General features: G+C 35.8%; 1 protein-coding gene across 1 annotated transcript in view; it reads left to right on the top strand.

Moving 5' to 3' along the window:
* Positions 1-22,399, top strand: part of LOC127227228 (glutamate carboxypeptidase 2) — a 64,505-nt gene extending 42,106 nt beyond the window's left edge. The window contains exons 13-19 of the mRNA XM_051191567.1: positions 920-987; positions 12,836-12,927; positions 13,834-13,924; positions 15,989-16,253; positions 16,627-16,708; positions 17,651-17,743; positions 22,165-22,399. Coding sequence (XP_051047524.1) covers positions 920-987; positions 12,836-12,927; positions 13,834-13,924; positions 15,989-16,253; positions 16,627-16,708; positions 17,651-17,743; positions 22,165-22,354 — 881 coding nt within the window. The 3' untranslated portion in view covers positions 22,355-22,399. The remainder of the gene's footprint in view (positions 1-919; positions 988-12,835; positions 12,928-13,833; positions 13,925-15,988; positions 16,254-16,626; positions 16,709-17,650; positions 17,744-22,164) is intronic.
* The last annotated feature ends 1,285 nt before the right edge of the window (positions 22,400-23,684 follow it).

Raw genomic sequence — 23,684 nt, 5'->3', positions numbered from 1 at the left:
ATGGAAGTACTTTTGCAATATATTCAATAGAATAATTAATTACATTTCAGCTCTGTAGCTGATATTGCAGCTATTGTCCTCTAATGTACGTTCACTTTTCTACATGAAGTTTGAAGTGAATTCACTTCAAGTATAATTCTTTAGTAACAGGAATAGTGTATTTAAATTGTAATACTTGTCTTTAAACCACCTTCATCCAAGTCTTTCTCATATAAATGTATATGTGTATCTGATATTACATTATTTATATATCTATTCTAAGTTTTTCAAGATAGAGCTCATGAACTTTATGCTTCAGCATCCTAATGTTGGGAATGCAGGTGTGCACCACCCAACCTTCAGTGACATAGATTCTTTAATTTGGGAATAAAAGATACATTACATTCCTGGAAGGAATCTCATATTGTGGGTACATATGTGCAGGCTCTTCTGTAACAGTGCATTTAGAGGAAAGAAATCATAAGACAGTCAAATTTGCAGGAGTGATGTTAAAAATAGGCCAAAGGAAAGAGATTAAGACAGTAGTTAGTATGGGGTGGATTCATTGCACAGTATCACATTCAGGCGTGAGAGAGATCACTCAGAAAATGTAACATGAGCCCAAAGGGTAAAGAAGTCATTCAGATATAATGTAGACTGCTGATCCAGATTGAGATAAGAGGATATTCAAAGTCCTTAAAGCAATGGATCTATATAGAGTGGAAGGAGAAGATTTGGAGAGTTGGCCATCAGTTTTGCTGTCTCTCCACCTCATGCCTAATTCCAATGCTTAAGATGGTGAATTTTAGAGTTAAGGTGGAAAGCATTAAGGAATTTTCATTAAGTACATGTTTGAACAGATTATTCTATATAAAGTTTAGCAGTCATCTTAGAATAAAATAACAGAAACAATTAAACCTTATTATCTCTTCTATTTCAGGAAATTACACTCTAAGAGTTGATTGCACACCACTGATGCACAGCTTAGTGTACAACCTAACAAAAGAGGTAAAAAGAAAGATATACCATCTTAGGAACTCTGCAGATGGTATTTGCTTGGGGTGCAATTATAATGCTACACATTGATATTTTTATAGCCAACATTATTTTTCATATGATAAATATTCCCTTCCCAGAACTGTCATTGTTTTCAAACTCTTTTTATTTTTATTTTTTATTTTACATGTTGATCCCAGTGCCCTCTTCCTCGCTTCCTCCCTCCCTCCCTTCCTCCCTCCTACCCTCTCTCCTTCCCTCCCTTTTACCCTCTCTGCTCTCTCACATGCACTCTAAACACCCTCCCCTCCCATCCCCCACCCCAATTCCACATGTAGGGTAATGCCATCCAGGTGGGGTCATGTAGATCTGACAAGTCATTTGAAGTAGGGACTAGGACTTCTCTCCTATCTCTAGGTTAAGGCAGTTATCCCTCCAAAGGGGAGGTGTTTGCTAGGTCCTTTTGTGCACAAGGGATATATCCTGGTTCCACTGTCTGAGGTCCCTTAGACTGCTCAGTTCTTCTGACTGAGACCCATAGTCAGGGGAGCCTGAGTCAGTCCCATGCTGGCCTCCCAGCTATCAGTTGGGGGGGGGGCGTTAGCTCCTCCTTGTTCAGGTCAGCTGTTTCTATGTGTTTCTGCCGCCTGGTCTTGTCCTCTCCCTCTGCATCTGAGTTCTACTTCAACTCCGTGTTTAGGTATGGGTGTTTGCTTCTGTTTCCAAAAGGTAGTAGATGAGGGCACCATGGAAAAGATAATTGTTGATCTTACTATCCAGGAAGGGCATTTATGGTAGCCTTTTTACAGCTCAAATTGTTAGTTGACAGCAGACTTGTAGGTCTCTAGACCTTTGGGTTCAATATTCTCTTCAATATTGTCTCCTGCTTTTATGTTCTCTCTCTCCTCTCTCTCTCTCTGTCTCTCTTTCTCTTACTCTCCTGTCTTCTATTCCTACCCAGACTCAATCTTCCTAGTCACAGGAGATTTTCTGTCCTCCCCCTCTGTTTCTCCTGCTTCTCTCTCCATTCACTGCTCCACCTAATTCCCCTGTGCTCTGGGGGACTTGTCCCTTCCCACTTCTGTGAGGGACTTTATATGAATCTCTAAGAATACACCTTGTATCTTAGTTCCAATGGTGGAGTGAATTATAGGCTGGTGATCCTTTGCTCTAGGTCTAAAATCCATATATGAGTGAGTACATACTCTGTTCCTATTGTTGTGACTGGGTTACCTCATTCATGATGGTTTCTCCAAGTGCCATCCACTTGCTTGCGAATTTCAAGATACCATTATTTTTTTCTGCAGAGTAGTATTCCATTGTGTAGATGTGCCACATCTTCATTAACCATTCTTCAATTGAGAGACATCTAGGTTGCTTCCAGGTTCTTGCTATCACAAATAGTGCTGCTATGAACATAGATGAACAGATGTCTTTGTTGCATGGATGTGTCCAGGAAGCAGTCTCCTATTCCAATTTGTTCAAGGGTACCTCCTACTTTCTCTTCTAAGAGGTTCAGTGTGGCTGAATGGATGTTGAGGTCTTTGATCCATTTGGACTTGAGTTTTGTGCATGGCGACAGACATGGGTCTATCTGCAGTCTTCTACACACCCTCATCCAATTGTGCCAGAACCATTTGTTGAAGATGCTGTCCTCGCCCCATTGTATAATTTTAGCTGTTTTGTCGAAAATCAGGTGTTCATAGGTGGATGGGTTAATATCTGGATTTCAATTCGATTCCATTGGTCTACGTGTCTATTTTTATGCCAATACCAGGCTGTTTTCAGAACTATAGCTCTGTAGTAGAGCTTAAAGTCATGAATGGTGATGCCTCCTGAAGTTCTTTTATTGTATAGGGTTGTTTTGGCTATCCTGGGTCTTTTGTTTTTTCATATAAAATTCATTATTATCCTTTCAAGGTCAGTGAAGAATTGTGGTGGGATTTTAATGGGGATTGCACTGAATCTATAGATTGCTTTTGCTAAGATTGCCATTTTTACTATTTTTATCCTACCTATCCAAGAGCATGGGAGATCTTTCCATTTTCTGGTATCTTTTTTAATTTCTTTCTTTAGAGCCACAAAGTTCTTATTATATAGGTATTTTACTTGTTTGGTAAGCATTACCAGATACTTTATGCTGTTTGTGGCTATTATAAAAGGTGATGTTTCTTTGATTTCTTTCTCCGCATATTTGACGTCTGAAAAAAGTAGGGCTACTGAATTTTTGAGTTTATCTTTTATCCTAATAGTTTGCTAAAGGTGTTTACCAGCTGTAGGAGTCCCCTGGTAGAGTTATTGGGTGGCTTATGTAAACTAGAGACAGTTTGACTTCTTCCTTTCCAATTTGGATCCCATTGATCTCCTTTTTTTTTTTTTTTTTTTTTTTTTTTTTTTTTGTCTTACAGCTTTAGTTAGAATTTCCAGCACTATATTGAAGAGATATGGAGAGAGAGGGCAGCATTGTCTTGTTCCTGATTTTAGAGGAATTGGCTTAACTTTCTCTCCATTCAGTTTGATGTTGGCAGTTGGTTTGCTGTGTATTGCTCTTATTATGTTTAGGTATGTTCCTGTTATCCCTGACCTCTCCAAGACCTTTATCATGTTGAATTTTGTCGAAGGCTTTGTCCGCATCTAGGGAGATAATCATATGGTTTTTCTTTTTCTGTTTGTTTGTATGGTGGATCATGTTGATAGATTTTCGTATGTTAAACCATCCCTGCATTCCAGGTATGAAGCCTACTTGGTCATGGTGGATGATTTCTCTGATGTATTCTTGAATTCTGTTTGCCAGTATTTTATTGAGTATTTTTGCATCGATGTTCATCAGGGATATTGGTCTGAAATTTTCTTTCTTAGTTGTGTCTTTGTGAGGCTTGGGTACCAAGGTTATTGTTGGCCTCATAAAAAGAGTTTGGATGTGAACCTTATGTTTCTATTTTGTGGAACAATTTGAGGAGTATTGGTGTTCTTTGAATGTCTGGTGGATTTCTGCACTGAAGTCATCTGTCCCTGGGCTTTTTTTGATTGGAAGGCTTTCAATGCCTGCTTCTATTTTATTGGGGGTTATAGGTTTATTTAAGTTGTTTGTCTGTTCTTGATTTAATTTTGATAAGTGAAAGTTATCCAAAAATTCGTTCATTTCCTTTGAATTTTCAATTTTTGTGGAATATAGATTTTCCAAGTATGACCTCAAAATTGTCTGGATTTCCTCTGTGTCCGTTGTTATGTTCCCTTTTTCATATCTGATTTTGTTAATTTTCATGTTGTCTCTCTGCTTTTTCGTTAGTTTGGATAAAGGTTATTCTATCTTGTCAATTTTCTCAAAAAAACTACTCTTCGTTGCATTTATTTTGTGTATTGTTTTCCTGGTTTCTATTTTGTTGATTTCAGACCTCAAGTTGATAATTTCCTGGCATCTACTCATTTGGGGTGAGTTTGCTCTTCTTTTGTTCTAAGGCTTTCAGTTGTGCTGTAAATGCTCTTCATAAATGTAAATGTTTTCATATGGGCACTTTGTGCAATGAACTTCCCTTGTAACACTGCTTTCAAGGTGTCCCATAAGTTTGGGTATGTTGTGTCCTCATTCTTGATGACTATTAGAAAGTCCTTAATTTCTTTATTTCTTCTTTGACCCAGGTGTGGTGAAATTGCACATTGTTCAGTTTCCATGAATTTGCAGGTTTTTTTTTTTTTTTTTTTTTTTTTTTTTTTGCCATTTGCGTGTTGTTGAATTCCAATTTTAAAGCATGGTGGTCTGATAAGATACAGGGGACTATTCCAATTCTCTTGTATTTCTTGAGGCTTGTTATGTCAACTAGTATGTGGTCGATTTTAGAGAAGGTTCCATGTGGAGCAGAGAAGAAGGTATATTCTTTTGTCTTTGGATGGAATGTTCTATAGATGTCTGTTAACCCCAGTTGAGACATTACTTCTGTTAATTCTTTTGTTTCTGTGTTGAGTTTCTGATTTGTGGTCCTGTCTAGTGTTGAGAGTGGTGTATTGAAGTCTCCCACTATAAGTGTGTGAGGTTTTATGTGAGCTTTGAGTTTTAGTAGCCATGTATGCTTGCTTCTTGGATCCATTTGAATAGAAGATCTTTTCCCAACCTTTTACCCTGAGGTAATGTCTATCTTTGAAGCTTAGATGTGTTTTTTGTATGAAGCAGAATGATGGATTCTGTCTTCGTATCCATTCTGTTAGCCTGTGTCTTTTTATAGGTGAGTTAAGACCATAAATGTTGAGGGTGAGTAAGGACCCTTGATTGCTGAAGCTTGTTTGTTGTAGGTTTGTTGCTGGCAGTGGTATTGTGAATATATTTGTCCTGCTTTACCCTTGGTTTCTAGTGTAGTTAGATTATCTGTTGCCTACATTTTTTGTGGGCGTAGTTACCTTCCTTGGGTTGGAGTTTTCCTTCCAATACTTTCTATATGGCTGGATTGTAGATACGTATTGGGAAAATAAGTTATTGTCATTAAATATGTTTTCTCCATCTATAGTGATTGATAGTTTTGGTGGGTACAGTAGTCTGGGCTGGTATCCGTGCTCTCTTAATACTTGTAGAACATATATCCAGGACCTTTTGGCCTTGAGGGTTTCCATGGAGAAGTCAGGTGTAATTTTGATAGGTCTGCCTTTATATGTTAACTGTCCTTTTTCCTTCGCTGCTCTTGATATTCTTTCTTTATTCTGTATGCTAGGTATTTTGGTTAGTATATGTTCAGGGATCTTTTTTCTTTGGTCAAGCCTATTTCTTTTTCTGTATGGTTCTTGTACTTTCATGGTCATGTCCATCTTCAGATTGGGAAAGTTTTCCTCAATAATTTTGTTGAATATGTTTTCGGCACCTTTGAACTGGCTTCCTCACCTTCCTCTATGCCTATTATTCTTAGGTTTGGCCTTTTCACAGTGTTCCACATTTCTTGGATGTTTTGTGTTAAGGATTTGTTCAATTTATGATTTTCTTTGGTGGATGAATCTATTCCTTCTAGTTTATCCTCTGTGTCTGAGATTCTCTCTTCCATCTCTTAAATTCTATTGGTTATGCTTGCACAGTAGTTCCCAATCTTTTTTCCATTTTTATATTTCCAGCATTTCTTCGGTATGTGTTGCCTTTATTTTCTCTTGATTTTCTCTTTTTTCTCTTTTCTATTTTCTCTTTATTTTCAAGTCTTGAACCATTTCCTTCACCTGCTTAATTGTTTTTTTTTTTTCCTGGCTTTCAGTACTTTCTTTATATTCCTTAAGAAATTTGTTCATTTCTTCTACTTTTTTGTTTTTTTCCTCCATTTCCTTAAGGGGTTTTTCTCACGTCTTCTTTGAGGGCCTGTATCATTTTTATGATGGTAACTTTTAAGTCGTTCCCTTCTGCTTCCTCTGCTTTGTTATTGTGTTCCATTCTAGTTGGGCTAGATTCCCTACATTCTGGTGGTGTCATGCTTGTCTTTCTGTTGTTAGGTGTTTTCTTGTATTGCCTTCTTTCCATAGCTTCTTCCGGTAGGTGTTGATGGGGTCTCTCTCTCTATGGTACTTCCGTGGTGGGCTTATGTGGGTCAGAGGTTCAATATCTGTAGCTCTGGGTGGTTCAAGCTCTCTAGGAGGTCTCTCCACAGACAGGGGCCAGGGGGTGGTTTCAGTGATCAGGATCCAGTAGAAGATGCAGGCAGGAACTCTGGGAGGGGCCCGGGATTCCAGCAGAGGACTGGCAGTGAGGGTCCGAGACCAAGCAGGTGGAAATTACGGGTTAGGCATGGATAGGCAGGTCTCCTGTGTTCAGAGACACTCCAAGAAGTTCCCCACAGTTGTGTACTCTCAAACTCTTTTTACATATACTATTTCCCATATCCCTATTCTTTAGGCTGCATTCTCCTACCATTCCAGGTTTGAGAATGAGGAAAAAGACCTTACAAATCAGCCATTAAAGTCACACAGTTGTTTAAATATAGTTTAATTTTTGTACTCTGTAACTGCTTTATACCTCCTTTATGGTAAAATTCAGATAACTCAAGATGTAGTAAATGATTTAAGTGAAAATGCAGAGTCATTTTGGGACAAACACTAGGTGATGCCTTGATATGCTTCCTAGTTCTCTTAGCTGCAACAAATACTGAAGCTAGTTGACAGGTAGAACTAGAACTTCTATGTGGAAAGTTCTTCTTAAGCAAAACTCTTGATAAGAAGTCGAGATCTCTTTGGACTTGATCCCCAGATCTTCCTATCTCAGCTTCCAGAGATTTGGAATTAAAGTGTGTCCCATCATTCCAGCTGTATGGCAGATGTTTTTTCAAAGCAACTAACATAATTTTATTGTTTCCATAGTAGGCTCTGGACAAGGTCAAGACTAGGAGACAAGGACAACACTCTCACTCCTACCACAAGTGGATATTACAATTTTCCAATGGTTTAACATATGAAAATGTAAATAAAGAAAAAAAAGACCCAGAGAAATATAAATATTCAGATATTTGCTGCATAATACAATATCCTTAAAAACAACAAAACAGTTATGTTTGTAATGGTATATGTAACTGATAGTAATTTAAAATACCAAAGTTCACCTTTTTACTATCCTCCCCCATAATGCAGACCAAGGATTGCAGAATTACAAAGTCAAACAAATAAAAACAAGTTGACAGAGACAAATAACTCTCCTTATTTTAGTGCATCAAGATGCACATTTTGAATTCAGGAATGCCAATCAGTTATATGTAATGTGTACAGGTTTTTTCCGCCTGCTGCCTCTGGTCTTGTCATGCTGCCTCACCAGCCCCAAATAACACACAGAAACTCTGTATTTGATTCAATGCTGTTGGCCCTGTTACTTGTTTCTTATCGGCTAGCTCTGTCTTAAGTATTAACCCATTTCTGCTGATCTATGTGTTTCTCTTACCGGGGAGCCGGCGGCATACTGCTTTCTCCAGACTCTCCATCTTGACTCCTCCTTACTACTTCCTATTGGCCAACAGTGCTTTATTATTAACCAGTATGAGAAACATACCGAATGACCTCTCCCATCATCTCCTCTTTTCTGTCTAAATAAAAAGAAGGGTTTTAACCTTAACATAGCAAAATATATTATACAACAGTTATCAAGTAAGAATCACAGTTAACAATATTTAGTCCATTAACATTTAGCAAGATTTGAAGAAAATATTCCATCATCTATCCTATCTTTGTGTGTCTAAAGTCTATGTACCTTATCTTTAATACTAAGGAAAACTATAACCATAACTATCTGTCTTCAACTCCTTCTAAGACCACAGAAGGATAGTCTATAAACTCTAGAAATGACAGAGACATCTTGCCTTGTCAGGCACCAAGTTCTTCTGTAATCTTCCATCTTCAGCCCATAAGCCATAGTGTGTCTGGCAGACTCTTCAGCAAACAGGAAACTTTAAACTGTCTTCTTGTATTGGCAGTTTGTCAGTCACTTTTCTCTGTGTCCTGCAGACTGTCTCACAGACTTTTCCATGAAGCAGGAACTCTGTAGCAATGTCCATCTTGAATTAGCAGTCACTTTTCTGTGTGTCCTGCATGTCCAGTTTATACAGCATAAAGTCAAACAGTCCAGACAAGAGCAGTATCTTGTCCAAATGGCTAGTCTTGCCATATTGGAAGCAAACTCAAAACGAGTTTCTTCAATGTCCATCTTCTTTTCTGGTGCAGGTGGTATTGCCAAGAGCAATTATGTCTCACTGTCAGGAAAACCCTAAACCATTTTAAATGCCATATTCTGTAGGTCTTTGAAAGGTTTGAAGAATGCCTATCTATCTCAAATACATCTCTGTGTATCTTGAAAACCTAACTAACTTAACTCTAAGCTTTGACTATCATAGGTAATTATCTATAATCTGTACTACATTATACAATATGTTTCTGAATGAACTATATAGACACAATGCCTAAACAAAAGGAGAAATATACACATCACAAAATTGACCTTAAATTGTATCAATAAATGAAAATCCATTCCAAAACAAAGTATTCATATCTATACCATAATTCCCTTTTTACCTTTAAAAAGATATTGGTTGTGATCATTAACCATTTATAACCAAGTCCATTTAAATGAAAACAAACATGTATAAACAATATTTGGGAATTTGGGCGTCGTTCTTTCCAAACTACTTCCTGCTGACAGGGGGCGCTGTCATGGGGGATCATGAGAAGACACAGAATCTTGGCTGTAGTCTGCAAGACCAAACCACATAAGTCTGGAAGGAATCCACAGCTTTTTATTTTCTGTGGAAACAAAAATAGAAATCCTTTTCCCCAGTAACTTGTCCTTGAACTTAAATGTTGGAGTCAAAGCATTTTTAAAATATATAAATTGAATTAATCCAGCAGCATTTCCTTTATCAGTTGTTATTTTCTCAGCAGTCAAACAATGTAGAGACAACACAATAGCATACAGTAACCAGATTCTCTCTGAGCTGTTCATCTTTACGTTCCTTTATTACTCTGTTTATTTTACTTTTATTTTTTTATTTTTTGACATAGGGTTTCACTGTGTAACTCTTATCTGTCCTGGAATTTATTCTGCATACCAGGTTTACTTTGCAAATCACAGAGATCTGCTTGCCTCTGTCTCCTGAGTGCTGGGATTAAAGGCGTGTGCTACAACACCCAGTTCCTCTTTGTCTCTTTAAAACCATTTTTTTTCATGTCTACGTATATTTTAAAACACACTGTAAACCTTTAGAGGTTTTTCTTAATATGAATCTGTCTTTACTGTAAATCTTTATCTTCGTCTGGCCACAAGTCTTTTATCTGGTAAACAACAACATTGCTAAAATGAAAGTCATAGCTGTGTCAGCCTCGGTTTACCAAAGATGGTGGCGGGTATTTTACCGCCAGCACGGAAAGCTGTGCTCACCGCCTTGGTCTGCGCTGCCACCCAGAAAGCATGCTGCCGGCTTGGAGATGTGGTCACTGCCATCGCCATCTCTCATACACACCAATAAATTGTTAGCAGAGTTATTTAAAAGCTGTGCGGTTTTTTGCCGCTCATGCTGAGTCAGGAATCTTCCCTTAAAGGAGCCGCGGAAATTTTTGCTTGTCTCACACAAAAAAGAATCCAACCGAGAAAAATGCTGCTACCAAGAAACCTTGCTTGTCACTGTTCTTTTGTTTTTAAAACCCTTTTTTAAGCTTTTGCTAAATTTTAAGTGGAAGTTCTTATTAACCACGTGGGCGCCATTTGTAACGATTACGGTTTTTCTGCCCCGCCGCCTGGTCTTGTCCCAGCACCAAGCCGCCCCAAATAATACACAGAGACTCTGTATTTGATACAATACTGTTGGCCCAGTTACTTGTTTCTTATCGGCTAGCTCTGCCTTTAATTATTAACCCATTTCTGCTGTTCTATGTATCTTCACATGGCCTTCTCTTACCGGGGAGGCGGCTGGCGTCCAGCTCTCTCCTGACCCTCCATCTTGACTCCTCCTTACTACTTCCTATTTCCTCCTTGTCTCCTAGTCCCTCCTATCTTCCTTTCCTATTGGCCAACAGTGTTTTATTATTAACCAGTATGAGAAACATGTACAGAATGACATCTCCCATCAGTTATATGCAGATAAATAAAACAGACCAACAGTACTTTTATAATCAAACCCAACTAACATTATACTAAAAATATGTATGTGTATATGTACCTACATACACCACACCTATTTTAGAAAAAAGGTTCATGGTGAGAATGATTCTGAAAATATTCACTGATAAGCATTATGTATGAAAACTTCTATGTAAAAAATTAAATTATTTTTGTGCAATTCTATTTGAAAGACATTTCACGATGACATGGTCCTAAGTCATTTCCCTCTATAGTGGTTCTCCACCCCACTCAACACCAAGATGGCAGCACAGAGAGTGTCACATGGATACAGTCTAAAATACCCTTGAACTCCATTCACTCTTGAAACCAAGAAGTTTACAGTTGCTGCAAAGACTTACCATAAAATGCTGTTCCTCTAGTCCAAATTAAGCACTCGAGATATTAAGAGGATTAGAAGCTACTTCATTTGGCTTCTCAATAACCCTATAAGAAAAAAATTTGTATTGGAATAGCTAAGCAAGTCCTCACTGAATTAACATTGCATTCTTCACCTGCATAGATTCAATTTGGCTTAAATGCTCTTTATCCCAGTACATCAGTCTGGAGTTCACAAACACTCCTAAAAGTACATGTCATTTATGAAAAAAGATTTCTTAGTAGTACCATGAGAATATATAGGATAATAAAGGCTTCTAAAATCTGTTTGATCAACCATGGGACATTCCTCAGTTGGAGTAAATACTAAGGTTATATCACCCTGAATGTGCCCGATCTCATCTGTATAACAGATTTTTTAAATGTACTGGAATGTACTGCAGAAAATAAATATAACCCAGAAAACCTGATCACTGGATATGTTTACTAATTCCAATGTATTTCTAAGAAATTCAAAATTGCTTTGCAAACAAATTATAAATAAAACCACTAATCTTGGTTTTCAAAACATGGAATTTAATAATGAAAAATTATTTCTTATAGAGATCTAAGAAGTATGTTAATTAGAAATCTTTCATGGAGATGTTTAAGATCTCCATCATTTCAATGTAATGCTATCAGTAACTATGCAGCACGTAAATTTAAGTCCCTGAAAACTAGTATTTCCAGAAAATATAGTGTTCAGTAACTTAAGACAAATGACAATGAAGCTTGGCAGGTATTTTTGTTTCCTTTGTCTGGGGAGAGTATTTGCAGTAATTTAAAAATGTTTACTTGATAAACTGATAATTTAATTCAGTATTATACTTTTAATGTTTCTTAAGAAAAGTGAATTTATAAGTGTGAGAAAAATAATTTTTCTTTATTCATATTTTAGAGGCAAAGATTGTGATATATGTTCTTATTCTCTTCCTATGCAAGAAAAATATCTAATCTATGACCTTATCATAATTTATAGATATATTTGTTGTAGTATGTAGTACATTGACCTCTACATTTTGTATAAAATATTTAAATAGTTTAGGTGTTAAATATTTTTTGAACTAACTATATTTTAACTAATATACTTCAGAGTTATTAAGCATGAAACAAAATATTGTGTAAATTCTTCCACTGAACCTAATTATAGAACCTCAGTTATGTTTAGCTTATTAAATATTCCTGACACAACTTTACATATTTTAATTATAAAGGTCAATAACAGTTCACATTTTACTCCTAAAGTTTTATTTCATAAACAACAACAATGACAACAACAAACCATAATGAGTTTCAAGCCCAATGTTTAGAACAACCATAGCAAAGAATCAATTAAAAAAATACCATTAATTACATTGCATTTTGTTATATTACTTAAGGACTCCATTATATATCATGTAAGACTTCAGCAATTCTACAGACAAGAAGAAATATTAACAGGAATATTTGAATTAGTAAGGGTGTTTCATTTGTTAATTTGTAAGTGAAGTATATGACTTTAACACTACTTTCCTAGATTCTTGGAAAACAGAACTACAATTGTTCTTCCACAGAGTATAATTTGCTAATAATTGGTTCAATTCTTTTCTATGTACCCCATATCTTCATATTTGTATCTACATATGCTCAATCATTTTACCTTCAGATACATCTCTTCGCAACTATCAAAACCTCTGCTAGGCATCAAATCCAAAGCCTCTGGCATACCAGGAAAGCACTCTTACACGGTGCCACACAACAGTCCCATAATTCACAGCAACATCTAATGGAGAGGTTTCATTTTGTTTTGTTTTGATGTAATGCATTTTAACTCTTCACTTTCTCATTGAGGGACATTTAAGTTTATGTATCGGATATGTGAACGTTCTCTTTTTTTTTATATTTGCTTAGCTCCAAAGCCCAGATGAAGGCTTTGAAGGCAAATCTCTTTATGACAGCTGGAGGGAAAAGAGTTCTTCACCAGAATTCAGTGGAATGCCCAGGTACACACACAACCCTGACTTTCAACCTAGGTCGGTTCCTCTATGGATTATTTTGGAAATAAAAGGGTACCCTTTTTCAATTGTTAGTAAAAGGTAACTTTCAAAATGCTCCGACATGTGACGAATGAGGTGCTTAGTTTTGCAATATAATATTACCCTGTGTTTTGAAATTAAATCTGAGTATTTCAAAAGCTGATTTCTTGAGCAAGCTGTATACAAGAGGCAGCAGCCAAAATTCTAATGACATGGGCCCTTCAAAGTACACTCTGAAAATAATTTTCATATTTACTGAAAAGGAATGAGTGAACAATGGTGTCCATTAGGATACATGATGCTTCTATATGGTACATGTAAAAGGTCACAGTGGAGAAAATGGAATACAATTCTTGTTGAATATCTATCCCATGTCAGTATAATGTTATTCATTTTCCTGAACATCATGAAGTTACAAAATATTTTGATTATTTTAATAATTTTTAACTATGACTTAATGGTTGTATCTTTACATGAAAGAGAAGGGAGATAAATATCTCAATAGTTTATAAATGCATATGTATACAATATGAATAACTTAAATGATCAAGCAGAATTTATATTCTAAATATCTGAAAATGTCTGATTCCTTTCATTAGCATATAAACAGACACATATAAAACAAATAGTTTGAAGGAAAGTATTTTCCACCCTCCAGAATTCTTAAATAAAACTGACTTATGAAAGTGTCACTCCTTAAAATTACATTACAGAGGAGTACATTTTCAGAACCAGAATAAATAACTTTATTTTAGCTGTATGTCTGAGGCTATCATATCTGGAATAGCATAACTAGAATTTAGTATTTGACCTTTGGTCTTTATAGAATGAACATGCACTCTGAACTAATTCTGCTAACTTTATTTCTGAAAGGATTAACAAGCTGGGGTCTGGCAATGATTTTGAAGTGTTTTTTCAAAGACTTGGAATTGCTTCAGGTAGAGCAAGATACACTACAAATTGGGTAAGTCTTAATTAATGAATTCTTAAGGATTAAGTATGGCTTTAAATTTTTCTAAGCTTTACTTACATTAATGTTTGTAATTTATAACTTACATGTCTACTTTTATTTTATTTTTCAGATTGTTGTTAGTAAGAAAAAATGTCATAGTAATTTTCTTATTTAAGGTTGATTCTTGTGATGACACACCATGAACAAAGCAACTTGGGAAAAACTGTTCAATATTGAAGGAAGTCATGACTGGAATCTATAGGCAGGAGCTGATGCAAAGGCTGTACAGGAGTACTGCTTAATAGCTTTCTCAGTCTAGAGAAATAACTAATTAATGAAACACCTTAAAGACTTGTCTATAACCTGATCTTATGGTGGCATTTTCTCATTTAAAATTCTCTCCTCTTAGATGGCTCTTGTTTGTGTCAAGTTGGCATGAATCCAGTCAACACAATCAGTAAAATATAAGAGAGAGTTTGTTTAAATTGTTTGCAAATAAGGATATAGTTAAAGGAGAAATCTATTAGACCCAATTCTGACTTCCCATTATGCTCCAAATCCTAAAGCCAGATGGTAATTATTCAGATAACAGTGATTGTTTGCAATTCTTTACTCTTTAACACATTATTTGCCCCCAGCCAGGAACCTTCTGGGTAAGATGTTATGTGGGTTTATATGGGGGTTTTGATGAGAATAGATAACTTTGACATATAAGAAACTACAACCAAAGTTAAGGTGATCACCGAATGTAATTGATAATGAATTTTGCAGTCCCAATGAAACTCATCCATCATTAGTAATGCCTGAGGCTGTCTTTTCAGCATGCCAAACAACATGTGTTTTATATCAGTAGCAAAGCAGTATATTGAGAAAATATTAGAAAACATTAGTCAGCATTTCACTGGGCAGAAAGTCCTTCATTTTCACATACACAGCTTTCTTTTTTTCTTTAATTTATTATTTTACATGTCGATCACAGTTCCCTCTCCCTCCCTCCCTTTTACCCTTTCTGCCCCCTCAAAGTACCCTGACCACCCTCCCCTCCCATTCCCCCACCCCAATTCCACATCCAGGTAGGGTCATGTAGATCTGTCAGGTCATTTCAAGTAGTGACTAGGACTTCTCTCCTGTCTCTAGGTTAAGGCAGTTATCCCTCCATGGGGGATTTGTTTGTAAGATCTTATTGTGCACCAGGGATACATCCTGGTTCCACTGTCTGAGGTCCCTTAGACTGCTCAGTCCTTCTGGATGAGACCCATATTCAGGAGGGCCTGAGTCAGTCCCATGCTGGCTTCCCAGCTATCAGTCTGGGGTCCCGTTAGCTCCTCCTTGTTCAGGTCAGCTGTCTCTATGTGTTTCTGCACATACACAGCTTTCTTTTTTTAAAAAAAAAATTTAAATTTATTTTATATAACAAAGTCCATCTAAATGAAAACAAACATTTATAGACAATATTTGGGAATTTGGGCGTTGTTCTTTCCAAACTACTTCCTGCTGGTAAGGGGCACTGTCATGGGGGATTCGAAGAAGATTCAGAAATCCTGGCTGTAGTCCATACACAGCTTTCTTAAGCCTGATTGAACATCACTTCTCTCTCTCATTAGTTTGTATCCCAGTCTACCACTTTGGTCCTTACTGCTTGGTTCCTCCACTGTGCAGCATGCTGCTTCTCAGACCCTTTTCTGTGAAATTTTCAGTGATAAATTATTTGACAGAGTCACCTATCTTCTAGTCTATTATATTATTTCAGTTCTCTAATAATTCTCCAAACTCTCTTCTTAAATCATTTCTTTTCTAATGCAGCACTGTAAGGTTTATTCTTTGGACTCTCAATACATTTACATATCTCTTGTTTTCATTGTCTACCAAAGAATATTTTAACAGTCTTTTTCCTGTATCATTTGTACATGTGTTTTCATTTGCACTGGCAAAATTAACTCTTTACTAAATTCCAAGTTCCTAAGTTTATATGGTTTAGTTCCTTAGTGATCAAACTTAATAATATCTGCAGTAAGTACCATGTTATGAGTCTTGTTATGAGCTCTTACAGAGATATATTATGTTTTTTCCATATAGAAAACAAACAAAGTCAGAAGCTATCCACTCTATCACAGTGTCTATGAAACATATGAGTTGGTCGAAAAATTTTATGATCCAACATTTAAATATCACCTTACCATGGCCCAAGTTCGAGGAGGGATGGTATTTGAACTGGCTAATTCTATAGTGCTTCCATTTGACTGTCAAGATTATGCTGTAGCTCTGAAAAAGCATGCTGAAAATATCAACAACATTTCTATGAATCATCCACAAGAGATGAAGGAATACATGGTATCATTTGGTATGTCACAATTTATCTTTCAAATTCACTCTTGTATTTTAATGATTTCTCATCACTGTTTCTATTATACCAGATAAGATCTTTTTCTATTAAAATACTCTTTTAATTACATAGATGCCCTAAAATATATACATACCTCATAAATAATTAGTTCCTATGTAGTTTGTATATCTGGAACTGTACAGAACTCATGCTGTGTTTCTCTCATATTGAAATGGGCCTTACGTATCTTGCACTGGCTGGTATTAAACTCCTGAATTGGAGTGATCTTCCTGCTTCAGCTTTCTGAGTGTTGAGACTGCAGGCATTGCTAGCTTACCTGCTTTAGAAATGATGTTCTTAAAGCTTTTGGTAATTTTAAATTCCATTTCAGATTCACTGTTTTCTGCAGTAAAGAATTTTACCGAGGTTACATATGAGTTCAACAAAAAACTTCAAAATTTAGACAAAAGCAAGTATGTCATATATTATACTTTATTCTATCTGTACTGATGACTATATTAAATATAATTAAAATAACATTAATTTATATTTTTATTGTTTTGGAAATTCTTTTATGTTTTCTGTCTTCATTCTAATCCATCCTATTCGGAGTTCTGTATTATTTGAAGATTTTATTTCTTACATGAGTTGTAACTAAGCTGCACTGCTTCCTTCCTGCCAGCCTATTACATACAATTTACCTACATTAGTAGTGTTGACTCCAACATGCTTTGGTTTCACTTGTTATTTTTTTTCACCTCTGCACATCATACTCCAACGGAATCCATTTTTTTTTTTTTTTTTTTTGGAGCAAACATCTCTTTACTTGTGTTTGAAGTCATTATGTCCATATTCATATGATCCATTTCATCTCCAGTAAAAAAAAAATCAGTGTATCAGGAATAATAAACACTCTTAAGTCATTATTTTTAAAAATGCTAAGGAAAAGGAATAATTCTGTGTAAAACCAGAACCATAAACAGAATTTGACAAATGTTAAGGATTATTATTTAGATGTAAAATCATAAAGTTTGCCAAACTAATCCTTAGCATGTAAAATGGAATTACAACTTGTACAATGTTCAGAATTGCTCTGAAGTTAAACATTTAAAAGTATATACAAGCGTGAGGGAATTTTACATGCTATTACTATTAAAATTCACATAAAATGGAGATCTGGATAAACTAATGGATACTACAACTATTTAATAACACTATAATATTCACTAATTAAATCATGGCATAATTAGACTTCTCTGATAATTAATGATTGAGCAGTTTGTGTGTTGATGGTAGATTTTTTCATGTTACAATGATGTATAATGTGTCAATGAGTTTGATGTTACTACAAACTTATAATTTACCAAGTCGTGTTCATAATTTCATGAAGGTATAACTTTATTAATTTTTTTTAGCCCGATATCACTGAGAATTATGAATGACCAGCTGATGTATCTGGAACGTGCATTCATTGATCCTTTAGGGTTACCAGGCAGGCCATTCTACAGGTGAGGAAAAAAAATAATTTTATAGTCTAATATCATTGTGTAAAAAAAATAGTTTATTTTTATTATTCAAAATATTGTTAGTGAGGTAATTCCACTGTACACAGATTTATGTTCTATAAAAATGTTTGTTTCAAACATAAAAGTTTGTCCTTCATCCCAGTCTCATTCATCAATGTAATTACCCAGTTCTCTTGTTTCTTTTCAGTAGCTTCCTTCATTTCTCCAGTGTCTTTTATTTTACATGTCTTTTAGGAATTCTAGGCCCTAAAATTAAAGTAAGTGTGACTTATCCTTCTGTGTATGGTTTATTTTTCTTAATATGATGATTTCTAGTTGCACTTATTTTCTAGAAAACAGTATAATTTCATTCCTCTTGAATAAAACTCCATCTCTCTCTCTCTTTCTCTCTCTCTCTCTCTCTCTATATATATATATATATATATCACTTTATGTTCTATTAATTCATTGATAGCTAACCATGCATATTCTATGACTTATTAATAATAAATAGTATTAAAATAAGCACAGTATACATTCACCTCTGTTATAGTTAGACAGTCCTTCATGCATATACCCAAAACTGGGGTAGCTGAGTCATATGGTAGTTCTATTTGTTCTTTTCTTGAGGTACTTTCACTTTTATCCCTATAGTAATTGGACTAGGTGCACCGTAATTATTGATATGTAAATGTTCCTTTCTCCCTAAATCTTCATCAGTATTTGTCCTTGATTGTTATTTACTGGGGAGAAATAGAAATGGTTTAATTTAAATTTTTCTGATAATTTGTATGTTGGATTTTATGCTTCATATTTTGAGAAGAGTGTATTTATCTGATTAGCCCATCTATTGACTGAGAAGTTTAGGGTTTAGTTGTCTAATGAGTGTGTTCTTTATGTATTCTAGATATCAATCCTCTGTCAGATGTTTATCAAAGATTCCCTCTAGTTTCATCAATAATCCTTCATTTGGCTGCTCCCCCCCAACCCACCGCTGCAAAGGACCTTTAGAATTTCCTTAAGTCATATTACTCAATCCTTGAAATTATTTTTCCCTTTTTATTATTTTTAAAACAATTTTCTTTTACATATCAATCCCAGTTCCCTCTCCCTCCCTGCTTCCCCCACTCCCATTCACTCCTCAGAGAGGGTAAGCTCTCCCATAAAAAAATTAACAAAGTCGGTCATATCACGAGACAGGACCAAAGCCCTCCCCTCCGTATCTATCCTGAGCAAGCCAACTTTCTATAGGGAATGGTCTCCAAAAAGCCAATTCATGCACTAGGGATGAATACTGGATTCCTGATAGTGTCTCCACAAACTGCCCAAGCCATCTTACTGTCACCCATATTCACATGGCCTAGTTCTATCTTATGCAGATTCCCAGTTGTCAGTCTGGAGTCCTTGAACTCCCACTTGCTTTGGTCAGCTGTTTCTATGTATTTCCCCATCATGGTCTTCCCCAACTAAAAATCAAAGAAATAAATGTGGAGGGTACCTTCATTGTCCTTCCCCTGTAATCAGACTGATGATTCCTTAATTGTCATCCTAGAACCTTTATCCAGTAACTAATGGAAACACATGCAGAGATCCACAGCCAAGCACTGGACCAAACTCCTGGAATTCAATCATAGAAAGGGAGGAGCAGAAATATGAGCAAAGCTTTCAAGACCTTGGCATGATTTATTAGCAACCATAGTCCTTTTCAATATCTTTGTCTACACCTACATCTACACCTTGAAATGTTTTCCCTATATTTTACTATTTTCAGGGTTTCAAGTCTTAGATTATGGCCTTTGATCCATTATGAAATGCTTATTGTGTAGGGTGAGAAACAGTGATATAGCAGTGATATAGTTTCATTTTTTAATGTAGTTTAATCAGCAACCTTTGTTGCTTTTTTCAATGAATATTTTTTAATTTAATTTAATTTTTTTATTTTACATATCAATCCCTGTTCCCTCTCCCTCACTTCCTCCATCTCTCTTTCCCTCTCTCCCCACCTCACATGCACCCCCACCACTAGCCCCTCTCATTCCCCCCCACTCCACATGTAGGTTGATGCCCTCTAGGAGGAGTCATCTACATCTGTTAAGTCAATTGAAGTAGGGACTAGGACTTCTGTCATGTCTCTAGGTTAAGGGAGTATCCCTCCATGGAAGATGTGCCCACAAGATCCTTTTGTGCACCAGGAATACATCCTGGTTCCAATGTCTGAGGTCCCTTAGACTGCTCAGTCCTTCTAGCTGAGACCCATGTTCAGTGGGTGTGAGTCAGTCCCATGCCTGGATTTCCAGCTTTCATTCTGTGGGCCTGTTAGCTCCTCCTTTCTCAGGTCAGCTGTCTCTATGTGTTCTGCAGCGTGGTTTTGTCTTCCTTCTCTGCATCTGGATTCCATTTCGGCTCAGTGTGTAGTCGTGGATGTTTGCTTCTGTTTCCAACAGGTACTATATGAGGGCTCCATGATGGTGGATAAGTTAGTCGTTGATCTCATTATCTGGGAAGGGCATTTATGATAGCTTTTGAAATTGTTAGTTGGAGTCAGTCTTGTAGGTCTCTGGACATTTCTAGTTTTCTTTCCAATCCTATAATGGCTCCCTTTTTATGTTCTCTCTCTATCTCTCTATTTTCTGTCTTCTATTTTTGATGCCTTTATAAATCTGAAGTTTTATTTCTGGGTCATCTTTTTTTGTTCCATTTATCCATGTACGGTTTTGTTTCACACTTTTTTTTTTTTTTTTTTTTTTTTTTTTGGTAATAAGGCTCTCTGTAGTGTGGCTTGAAACTAAGTATTTACATCTCCAGCTTGGTTCTTTTTACTCAGAACCATTTTGAATTGTTGGTAACTGTTATTATTAATCTTATACTCAGCATGATGAGATTTAAAATCACCTAAGAAACAAACCTCTGGGTGTTTACAGAAATGTTTAACCTATTTTGAAACACATATACTTAGCATAAGTGACACCATGGCATGACACAGGATCTGAGTGAATATAAAGGGATTGTAATTGGTTCACCAGAATTCATCTCTCTGCTGTTTGAGTGTGGATGAAATATTCTCAGATGCCCCACATTTCTGCTGTCCTGCTTCCACCACCATAGTAGACTATACCCTTAAGCTGTAAGACAAAATATTCCAATCTTTCCTTATGTTGTTTTAGGAGGTATTTTGTCACAGTAAGGGGAAAGTAATACAGGCAACCTGTGTTGAGTGTGGCTTAATGCTGTCATAATCTCACTGATACTCATGGTCCTTTGGAATAAGTTTGCAAGGTTGAATGTGGGGGAGTTTCTGGATTAATTTCTAAAATATGGTAAACACACCTTACTGAGTCCATCTGGTGAGAGTTAAGAAGACTAGAATGCTGACAGAGCATGGAGACTTGGTGTTCAGCTCACCAGTTTCAGGAGAGTATGAATACTCCACTAGAATCATGACAAAGGGTCTTTGTGTTTAATTCTAAAAAAGAATGTATAGAATCTGACTTCACACTCATAGGCCAGTAGTTCTCAACATGTGGCTCTGACCTCTTTGAAGGTGAAAGGATCCTTTCACTGGGGACTTCTAGTGAATTATCAGATATCTTGCATATGATATTTTCACATTATGATTAATAATAGAAGCAAAATTAATTATGAATCAGCAACTTAATAATTTAATAGCTGGGAATCATCATAACAAGACAAACTATATTAATGTGTCACACAACATTTAAGAAGATTGAGAACCACTGTTCTAGTTTTTAAGAACTTGAATGAGGTTGAATTAAAAGATAATGGACTACGTTGTTTGGTGTAAGACTTTATTATGAAATGCTTGTCCCGAGTCAGTACATGAAGTCTGCTGGCTGCTTCAATAATAGATATCTACCTAGGCCATGCATTAGACTAAAACCTGATTCATAGAGGCTTGTTTTACTATACGTTACGCTGTATAGAGTATGAATCCATCTTACTAAAACAATAAAAAGTTGACATTAGAACATAGGCTGGCTACAAGTATGATGTCATGATGTGTTTTAGCAGGGTGTGTGATATAAACATCATTAATTACTGCAATGTGCATTGAGATTATTTTATCACTTTTCTTCTCAGATCACTTTCTTCCTAGAGTGTTACCATTATCAAAATCACACAGTTATTTTAGTAATTATAAAAAAATTGTAAATCACTATTTTAAAAACTAAGCACAGTTAATACTAGCTATTCTTATTGTTATTTGTTTTGTATTGAAGCACTTTGAGTTATCCATTAAAAGTAAAACTATGCCTATTAATATTCTAGGAGATTATAGTGTTTTAGGTTCAAGTAACAGAATATTTCAAGTAAGACAATAAAGAGTATGCAGTTAAAATATAGTATCCTCATTCTCTTGTATATTGTTTGTGCAACCAATGGATGAAAATATGTTTTATCAACAGGCATATTATCTATGCTCCGAGCAGCCACAATAAGTACGCAGGAGAGTCATTCCCTGGGATATACGATGCTCTTTTTGATATTGACAGCAAAGTGGACCCTTCTAAGGCTTGGAAAGAAGTGAAAAGACAGATTTCTATTGCAGCCTTCACAGTGCAAGCTGCAGCAGAGACTTTGAGAGAAGTAGCCTAATGGTACTTCAGATAATCCATATTTAGTAGGTATGAAATTATTGGGATGACCGATATAGAAAAATGTTTGAGATTTTATGATTATGTGTATGTATAAATATATATATTCTTTTATTTTTTCCTTGTGGATCAAAAACAGAAAAGTGGATAATTTTATTTTATAATTATAAATATTAATCTGAAATGAGAGGTTCAATTAAGTGATTAAAACTATGGTAACCAGATGAATATAGCACCTCATTTATCTGACATTATCAGAAATCTAATACTGCATATAACTGTGTTATCTCAATGTAAACAAGAACTACTTCATTACAGAAAACACCTGGGACAGTGCACAAGCCTACTCTGCCAAGAGGCTTAGGTGCTGCCTGAACACCAAATCTCAAAGATTCATTTCATATAAACTAGCTGATGATTTTATTAAGACTATATGCAACATACATGTACAATTAATGATTAATATTTGTAATCTAATTAACCATATCAAGAAAACACTTCATGCACTTCTGAATAGCTGTGTCTTTTCTGTCAAATAATCATGGTCTTGGATTTTTATGTTTATTATTTCTTATTTGCACACAAAATAAACCAAACATAGTTGTAATCACTACATTAATATGTATTTTATATATTTATATTAAAAACCTCCTTATATTAACCCACATACCTACAAACACTTGATGTTTGACAAAACAGCTAAAAATATACAATGGGAAGAGGAAAGCATCTTCAACAGATGGTGCTGGCACAACTGGATGATGGTGTATAGAAGACTGCAGATAGACCCATGTCTATCGCCATGCACAAAACTCAAGTCCAAATGGAACAAAGATGTCAACATAAATACAGCCACACTGAATCTCATAGAAGGAAAGTGGGAGGTACCCTTGAACAAATTGGTAAAGCAGACTGCTTACTGAACATAACTCCAGTAGCACAAAACAATGAGATCGACAATTAATAAATGGGACCTCCTCCAACTGAGAAGCAAAGGACAGAGTTGACAAGACCAAATAGCAGCCCACAGACTGGGAAAAGATTTTCACCAATCCTAAATCTGACAGAGGGCTGCTCTCCAAATATACAAAGAACTCAAGAAACTAGTCACCAAAATACCAAATAGCCCTATTTAAAAAATGGTGTACAGAACTGAATAGAAAATTCTCAATAGAGGAAATCAGAATGGCTGAAAGACACTTAAGAAAGTGTTCAACATCCATAGCTATCAGGGAAATGCAAATCAAAACAACTTTGAGATACCATCTTACTCCTGCCAGAATGGCTAAAATTAGAAACACCAGTGAGGACTCATGCTGGAGAGGATGTGG

This window comes from Phodopus roborovskii, unplaced genomic scaffold, assembly GCF_943737965.1.
Source record: "Phodopus roborovskii unplaced genomic scaffold, PHOROB, whole genome shotgun sequence".
NCBI classification, from domain to species: domain Eukaryota; kingdom Metazoa; phylum Chordata; class Mammalia; order Rodentia; family Cricetidae; genus Phodopus; species Phodopus roborovskii.
The sequence above is the reverse complement of the archived record's forward strand: the minus strand, read 5'-3'. Positions and strand labels throughout refer to the sequence as shown.